This window comes from Glandiceps talaboti, chromosome 2 (assembly GCF_964340395.1).
Source record: "Glandiceps talaboti chromosome 2, keGlaTala1.1, whole genome shotgun sequence".
Classification (NCBI taxonomy): domain Eukaryota; kingdom Metazoa; phylum Hemichordata; class Enteropneusta; family Spengelidae; genus Glandiceps; species Glandiceps talaboti.
In genome coordinates this window covers 13,183,158-13,192,340 of record NC_135550.1, presented here as the reverse complement: position 1 = coordinate 13,192,340, position 9,183 = coordinate 13,183,158, and the positions used below count along the sequence as shown (strand labels likewise).

Genomic DNA, 9,183 nt, shown 5'->3' with positions numbered 1-9,183 from the left:
CTACGCTTCTCGTTTGCAACAAGGGTCGTTGGTGAACCAGACGACAGCGATCACAATCGTAGTCTTGCGAGGTATGGCGAGTTCACCGTTCATCACCTGCTCCAAGAGGTCGTCTTCCTCCATTTCGCCAATCGCGATGATAAGATACGAAGTTTGAATAATGCGATGAATATTCTTGAAGGACTTTTTCCAAGGCTAGAGGAGCAGGAGGAGCTGTCAATTATTGCGGTCAGAGACAGACATTCAATTATTGCCTTCCACACTCTCGCTCTTGCTCAGCATTTGAGATCACTGACTGAGAGTGACATAAAATATCTAAGCAATACCAATGTTCTTCTGACGTCGGTAAGCACGTACCTATGCCGGTTGGGTCGATCAAAGGATGCTAAGTCACTTTGCAAAGTTATGGTCCAATTAAGTAGGTGGAGGAAACCAATATGTAAAGATGACTTAGCTAAAGGTAAATATTTTATAATAGCATTGTTATCTGTAGATGCCAACTCAAGCAATATTAAAAACACTGGTGCAATGATATTTTCAGCGAGTGACGAGAAAATCAACATCATATGACATATTGGGTAGAGCTTTCCATGTTTTTGCATTTTGTTCTTTTCACTCTCGTCACAAGTTCTGTCAAAGGGAAAATTTAACTTAAAGTAATTGAAAGCACTAGGGTGACATTTTACTTTAACCATAGTTCATATCACAATTTGTCGCTAGAAAACAAACTATGAGAGTAGTCACCTTCTTTATTTCTTTTAACTGTAGAGCTGTGCCTCCTTGGTGAAGTGAACTTCAATTTGAGTTTGAAAGAAAGGACTGCGAAGGCTGACAGCTTAAAAGAAAAAGCAGTGAAGTGTTTCAGGGAAAGTATTGCATTATTTGAGGAAAACAAAGGAAATGGAGATATTGACGTCCTCGTAGGTATGGAATACTTACGAATGATAATATTATCGAAATTAATTTAATACTATTCATATTGTAGAGATCATACCGAGTATTATACGTATCGCTTTGAAGATATCTTATATGGTGTTGTTAAAATATCTAAATAAATGAAAAGTTGCTAACTTCTTTTTTCTTTTTTTTCACTGACAAATCATAGCAATGCAGTGGCTTGGAAAAGTGTTGCAAAATACGAACAAACTCATGTCAGACGAGACGAAACGCTCTGAAGTCGAAGATCTTTTGAAAGATACCCTTCGCAAAAAGATGGACATTTTCAAGACAACTGAAGATAACGACCATTACACTATATATCATGGTAAACTTGAATTTTCTCGATACACGAGTTTTAAAACCATACCTTTCTATGGGTCTAAAATGGTCTTATGGTTATTTTTTATGCAACAACAACTTCGCAATGATTTCATACAAAACAGGATCGTTTGAATACGAGTTTGTAACTAAATATTAAAAAAAACTAACATTCAGAGTAGAAGATTTGTTATATATAACAAACATTTTACACATTCTCGTAGCACTTACATAATTTATTGAGTTATAAACAAGGTTTATGTTATGTTGTTTTATGCACGAATGCATAGTACAGCTATTTTATAAGTTAAAAATTCAAAATAAATACCATTTGATCACTTTTAATGATCATTATTTGACGTATGCCAGGGGCACATCAAAATGAATGACTACGACTAGGTAGTGCAAGATAACTAGATAACTATAACACTTAGATATGATTACTTGACTATAAATCAAGTAAACCTTACACCGTATATATATATATACGGTGTAAGGTTCAAAGTCTGTCTGAGTATGCGCATGAGAATAACACTATTTTTCTTATTGGCCAGCTTTACATCAGCTTGGCCGTTTTTATCAAGACGTTGGTAACTATGAAGCAGCGGAAGAGAATCTAGAAAATGCCTTGGCAATGATCACACGATACTGGAAGAGGAAGTATGGTACAGCTGATGTTAAGGACGTTGCCATTGGGAAAACAAACCTTGCGCGGAATTACATACTTAAATCATCTCTAGAGAGTAAGAAGATCACTGAATTGCTCACAGATGCGTTGCAGATCAAGGAAAAGAGATTGGCTGAAACTGACAGTTCCTATCAACTCGGTAAAAAGTGTTTTAAAGTACTATTGTGAAACATGCATAGTACATATTATTGTTATTTTAGATATTTTATCGGAATATGTCAGAATGTTTCAAACAATAGTGTATTCCTGTAAATATTTTACAAATATGAAAACATACAAAGGGCCCTGCTGGCCAAGCCGGTGAATAGGTGTGAGTTAGTTCATCTGATTATTTATCAAGTCTACACAACTTTGTTTGCCACAGATTGTGTTTGGCGCGCCCGGAGTTCCAAACCATTGCATGGGCATTGGTATTACTGCAACGAGTTCGTATGTTGACGTATATAGCTATAGTACCTGTGTGCTAACAGAAGCTCGGAGAAGGCTAATTTGCTCATCGGAGTCGGGAATATATTGCATATTGTATTTTAGTTTTGTTCTTTTATTTGTTGATAAATATCATGTGTTTTATATTTGAGATTCTTTATTTGCAGGCCTCTACTACCTAGCTGCCTATTATCGAACTGATCACAACAATGTGGAATCAAAGAAATTTCTAGACAGAATAAGATTTGAACATTACCGTCAACGGTATGGGGATACAAAGGATGAGCAGGATATGTCAAAAGGTACGCACAGTACTTGAAATTGTCTATTCAACAGTGCACTTAACTTCTCTACATTTCCACGACTCTTACTCTTTTGCATGCACTGGACTATACTTGACCAGAGTTACTGATCCGTTGAATGAAGTGTATAGTGACCATTAGGAACGATAAATATCTAAATGACATTGCTCTAACACTTTACTTTCCTCTTTTCAGTGTTCCCGGCAGAGATCATTTGGTTTTAAGATGCTGGATTAATATAACAGGTACTTTGTTAAAGAAAGTCAAAGAAACTGACGAATATAGAGGACTTACCATTCTCGTAAAGGACTGAAACATGAACAATGTGCAGGATAATGAAACTCCTTTTGCAAAGACTTAGTATAACGCTCAAAGCAGCGGAATGAAAATAGGACTTGCTCACATTATGAATATGTATTAGATATTTCTAGATGTAGATGTTTGATAATTAATTACCTTAGTTCAAGTTATCACACCGGGATATAAAGTATACAATAAGAACCATCCTACCAGCAACACATTATTACCAAAGTTGTTGATCTAGCAGATAGATTGGAGCAGTTTTACTGTGTAAATATCGCAGACTGTACACAGTGGCAGTAAACTTAGTAATTGATAATAATTGATTGTTTGGGTAGATGTACCAGTACATATCTTATATTTAGAAGAGAATATACCTTTGGTTGACAGATTTTGTGTTTGTAGTAATAATCCATTACAAGATATACCTTTTTAAATGCCTGTGTAAATTCATTTAGGTGACGTGTGTTACAACTTAAAATGTAGTAACTAACAGATAATGAATCACTGTATCAATTGACATCATTTTGTAACGAATATAGTGTGGTGAAAATTTACCGTTAATGTAGTAACATTTTTGAACCAATAGTGTATCAAATATTTTATCGATGATGTATCAACTCTAATATATCTACTCAAGTTTGAAAATATCGTCGTTCAGTGAACATCGTTCTGGCAGTCATGGTAGAAATGGAGGGAAATAAGATAGCGGAAGGTCCATAACTATATAACATACAGTTTGAATACTTTGTAATACTGATAATTCTTGTCTATTGATATTGAAATGGTCCTAAGGTTAAGGTTTTAGACTTTATAAATTAATAAAATAAATGTACCTTTACTGTGTGTTTCTCCTTGACAGCACAACATTGAACAACTCCGTGTTTGTAACTCAACCTTACATGTAACTGCAAAATCCTAAATGAAATGTACAAAATGTTTATTTTGTGTATGTATGTGTATAAAAATGCTTGCTATTGTAATACCTGTCCCCCAACTATGTATGAATATGTCCATATACCTTATCGTAAATCCGAGGTCTTTAATTTTTCAGTGTTTTTGACTCCAGTCGACTGAAATGTTAATTTTGTAATGTGCCATCTGCCTTTTGTTGACCTCTGTACATATTGACTTTTATTGTAATTTTTCAAAGTTATGTTAGCGGTACCATTGCCTTATGTTTGTGTATCTACATTTGAACAGTGCAGTGAATAAAATAACTAACTAACTATGCAAGTCTGTCTGTCTGTCTGTCTGTCTGTCTGTCTGTCTGTCTGTCTGTCTGTCTGTCTGTCTGTCTGTCCGTCCGCCCGTCCGTCTGTGTGTATATATTGTATGTATGTATGTGTGTGTGCGTGTATGTATGTATGTATGTATGTATGTATGTATGTATGTATGTATGTATGTATGTATGTATGTATGCATGTGTGTGTGCGCGCGCCTATGTCTGTCTGTCTGTCTGTCTGTCTGTCTGTCTGTGCATGTATGTATGTATGTACATGTATGTATGTATGTATGTATGTATGTATGTCTGTCTGTCTGTCTGTCTGTCTGTCTGTCTGTCTGTCTGTCTGTCTGTCTGTCTGTCTGTCTGTCTGTATGTATGTATGTATGTATGTATGTATGTATGTATGTATGTATGTATGTGTGTGTGTGTGTGTATGTGTGTGTGTATGTATGTATGTATGTATGTATGTATGTATGTATGTATGTATGTATGTATTTAAATAAATAAATAAATAATAAATACTTTATTGATCCCACATGGGGAAATTGGGACACTGCCAGCAGTATAACAATTCACAAAATACAAAATGATACAATTATTACAGATACACAACAAGATACACATACATGTAATGTTAAATTTAAATAGCTACAATAATTTAAAACTCAAACCCACAAGATCACTGCACTGCAGCTCAACACTGGTCATTAAAAATTCTTATTGCGTGTGGTAAAAAAGAATTCCTGAAGCGCTTAGTTACAATCTTTGGTAAATTAAATTGTTTGCTAAAAGTGCTCTTACATTCACAAAAAGTGGAATACAAAGGATGACGGTCATTCTCTAGAATTGTTAACAGCTAAATTTTTCAAAACTCTCTTATTGTATATCTCCTCGAATTTCTCTTGTCTTTTGCCTATAACCGAACCCGCTCTCTTAACAATTTTATCTATGCCACCTTTCAGTTGTTTATTCAAATTCCCTCCCCAACACACAACACCAAAAAACAAGACACTACCCACAACAAATGTGTAGAAATTACTCAGAAAGTCACGACTGATGTCAAAGGATCGCAATTTACGAAGGCAGTACATACGGGAGTTACATTTTTTGAACAGATTTTCAGTGTTTTCTCTCCAATTTAGTTTTCCATCAATCCCCATACCAAGATACTTATATGAATGAACCATCTCAACCTCGTTATCATTGATATAAATAGGTGTAATTGCTGTTGACTTTTTCCTAAAATTTATAACCAGCTCCTTACACTTGCTAACATTCAAATACAGAAAATTTCTGTCACACCATTGCACAAAATTATCGACTTCCTTTCTATACATGGTATCATCGTCATTCTGAATAAACCCAGTCAAAGCTGAGTCATCTGCAAATTTCTGAAGAGAACAGGTGTCATCGGCATGGCGGCAATCCGCTGTATACAATGAAAATAAAAATGGGGAAAGCACAGTGCCTTGAGGCGCACCTGCATCTGTGTGTAAATTACCTGAAACTAGATTATGTACACGGACAAACTGTGGGCGGCCTGTCAAGTAATTAATAATCCATAGAATAGTGGATGGATTAACGGACATTTTCGTTAATGTTTCTGCTAGGAGATGGGGCTGGATTGTGTTAAATGCGCTACTAAAGTCAAAGAACATTATTCGAACCACACTACCTTTCTTTTCCAAATGGGAATAGACTTTGTGTAAAAGATGCAAAATTGCGTCTTCCACACCAATCCGTTCCTGATAGGCAAACTATAGAGGGTCTAAAAAATATATGACTTGAGATCTTATACTAGGCAAAACACAACGCTCAAACACTTTCATAACCTGAGAAGTCAACGCCACTGGTCTTAGGTCATTCAATGTGGAAACATTAGGTCTCTTGGGTACCGGTACGATGCACGACTTTTTCCAAATATTTGGAACATAACATGTATGCACGTAATATCATCCATCTACGTAGCGGTGAAAAGCAGGTGACACCATATAATAAATGTATAAGCATGTATCTGGGCAAAATTCATCATTTTGTAGGAGACCAGTTTATAAAGACTTAATAACTACCCAGTGTAAATAAAGATTATTATTATCATACTATTAATTAAGAGAGTAATTATGTCACTCTCGACAAGTGGCAGTACGATTTTGCATTAGACACTATCCCATGTAAGTTTATCAAATTTCCTTTGTTGTTGGGAGAGGGGAACACACACAAAAATTTTCTCAGAATCTAGGTCTGCAACAGCATATTTAGAATTCCTTTTCGTAATGTTCTCCTCTTATACCTGACCCTACATCCATTGCTAAGTGCATGTTCCACGCTTAACACGCAGAGGGCGTATAACACCCCCTTGCGACTAGAACACACGAACAAGGCACGCACAAGGTTGTCAAGAGCAACAACAGTGACACTTTGTTCCACGTTTGGAATCAATTCTCTGTTTGTTTTATGCAAATTCGGCTGTGAACGAGAAGACGATGACAACACCTGATGTACTGCTCTGTAAATTTCACTACAAACTGCAGAATTATCAGTGTCTGTGAGTATCTATGAACTTTAAAAAGATCCTTTGCACAATTTCTTTGACCCTGCCGACTGTCAACAACTGAAAAGAACACACTTCAGAGTTCTCCGGGGTTTTCAGCACACGTTTTTGAAATTTTGTACGCGTACCGTGGCCGAGTACATGGGTTACTTCGAACTTGCGTTGACTGTTTATTAGGGGCGCCTGTACTTTAACATGAAGTATGTTTCCAACTGTCTCCATGTGTCTGTCTGTCTCAGATGTTTATCTGTCTCCCTATCTCTCTCTGTCTCTCTTCTTGTGTCTGTCTCTCTTCATCAAATGCTTAAGATTTGAAATTTGTTTGTCTTCCTCTCTACACATCTGACTCATTTATTTATTTATTTATTCATTCATACATTGGTACATTATTGTAATATTTATCGCTATAGCTGTCACTTATTTAACATTGAGTCATGTCTGTCTGTCTGTCTGTCTGTCTGTCTGTCTGTCTGTCTGTCTGTCTGTCTGTCTGTCTCGCTGCATCCGTCGGTGCGTCTGTCCATGCATGTGTCTGTCTGTCTGTCTGTCTGTCTGTCTGTCTGTCTGTCTGTCTGTCTGTCTGTCTGTCTGTCTGTCTGTCTGTCATCCTGGTTGACCCAACTTTTTCTCTCTCTCCATTTCTCTGATCACTTCTACAGTATGGTTCGAACTACATTACAATACAAAGTTGCACCTTTAAGCAGTGAAAAATGATTTATAACGTAAAGTTATCTTTTTATCAAAGCATTTTTTCCAGTTCATGTTTCTAGTTTCAGAATAAGTTTAATATATCAACAAATGATTATACATGATACTAACAGACTGTAATGAGACCTTTGTTGTCAGCCAATATGCTATTTATCAAGTAATTATCAATAACGTAGCAAAACTGAAATCACCTACTAACAACAAAGTACACAATACATGCATACATCTAGTACATAACTATATTACAGTTGGTATGGTTTTAACTGCTAGTTTTAAGTGATAATCATTAGAGAACTCTGAAGTAGTGCTTGAAATTTTTTTGTTGCCATCGTCTGAAGCTCAGCCTGGAGAACAGTAACAATTACTCTCCCCACCCCATAAACAAATAGAGAAAGACATTAAAGATCACGTTGCATGACAAAGCAGACAACGACAACCTCAATTTCAAAATTAATCAGTTTGCTGGTACTTGATTACCTTCTTCATCTAATGCCAGAAAAAAAAACTATTCAATTCTGAGTTTGGTTTTGATGATAGTTTCACAATTTTGGTTTCGACAGTTAAGCTTATAATATCACATTAGATCTTAGTTGTAACAACAATTACCTTTTATACTACAACGTATCCATGCAAGTACGACAACAATATTCTGACTCCCGACGGTAATTTTCAAATCTTCCTGGTGATTTAAACGAAACAGTAGAAACGTGACTATGACATTAACGTCGTAGCACGAAACATGAATACCTGTAAACAATATCAAATACACTCAATTGTGTGCATGTCAAATACGAAATTATTTGGATAAATGGTAAAGATCTATCCCGACGGTGGGTCAAGTGCTGGTAACCTCTGACCTCGATATTAAATGATAAATAGAGACTATGTTGCTGAAATGAAAAATTGTCATTGCCAAAGTTATTAATAAGTTTTAGTGAAATATGTTTCATGGATAGATGGTAAAGATCTGTCCCGACACATCTTACTTCTGATTTAGAAACCACAGAATTGTTTATAAATTGTGCGAAAACAGAGATTTCGTTCATGGGAAACGATTTGAAAAGGACGATTACCTAAGAGAATCGAAGGTTTTTAGTATATGTATATATATTAAAGATATATCCCGACGATGGGCTTATTACGTTTGACCCAAATTTACATACAGTGGAGAACCAAACTAAGAACAAAATGTGAAAGTATGAATCGTTAGGTTATTGCATTCTCGCAAGCCAGAGTACAGTATGTCCTGCTGACAAAATGACGGTGTGTCTTGGATGGTGCCGTAAAAAAGACTGTGCATGTGGTTTACGACGATAGGTTGTTGTCTTGGCGATTTAACTGGTTTTAGTGAACTAAAGTGTGGATAGATGGTAAAGATCTGTCCCGACGGTGGGTCAAGTGCTGGTAACCTCTGACCCCATCCTGTAATAGTGCGACATAAGGAAATATCTATGACAGGTGGACCAATTCCGTCAATATGTTCGAAGCAGCATAATGTGTGGCTCTGTGTCGGTGTATGAAAAAGTTGAAGTATTCCCCATTTATTTGAGAGGATTTAAAGAAATGGAATTTTGGATAGATGGTAAAGATCTGTCCCAGCGGTGGGTCAGGTGCTTGTAACCTCTGACCCCAAACACTGCATACTACATGCATAAGAGAGTTATAGCATGCTTATGCTTAGTTTAGAGGGACGAGAAATGGAAGATTTGATCTAGATGGATAG

The 9,183-nt window shown here is 36.2% G+C and overlaps 1 protein-coding gene across 1 annotated transcript; it reads left to right on the top strand.

The window, feature by feature from the left end:
• Window positions 1–376: 376 nt before the first annotated feature.
• On the top strand, window positions 377–4,137 carry LOC144453605 (uncharacterized). Its single transcript, XM_078144928.1, has 6 exons — window positions 377–460; window positions 769–924; window positions 1,106–1,264; window positions 1,812–2,084; window positions 2,539–2,673; window positions 2,869–4,137. The coding sequence occupies exons 1-6, from the start codon at window positions 406–408 to the stop codon at window positions 2,895–2,897; spliced, it is 807 nt and encodes a 268-aa protein (XP_078001054.1). The 5' UTR covers window positions 377–405; the 3' UTR covers window positions 2,898–4,137.
• Window positions 4,138–9,183: the final 5,046 nt, after the last annotated feature.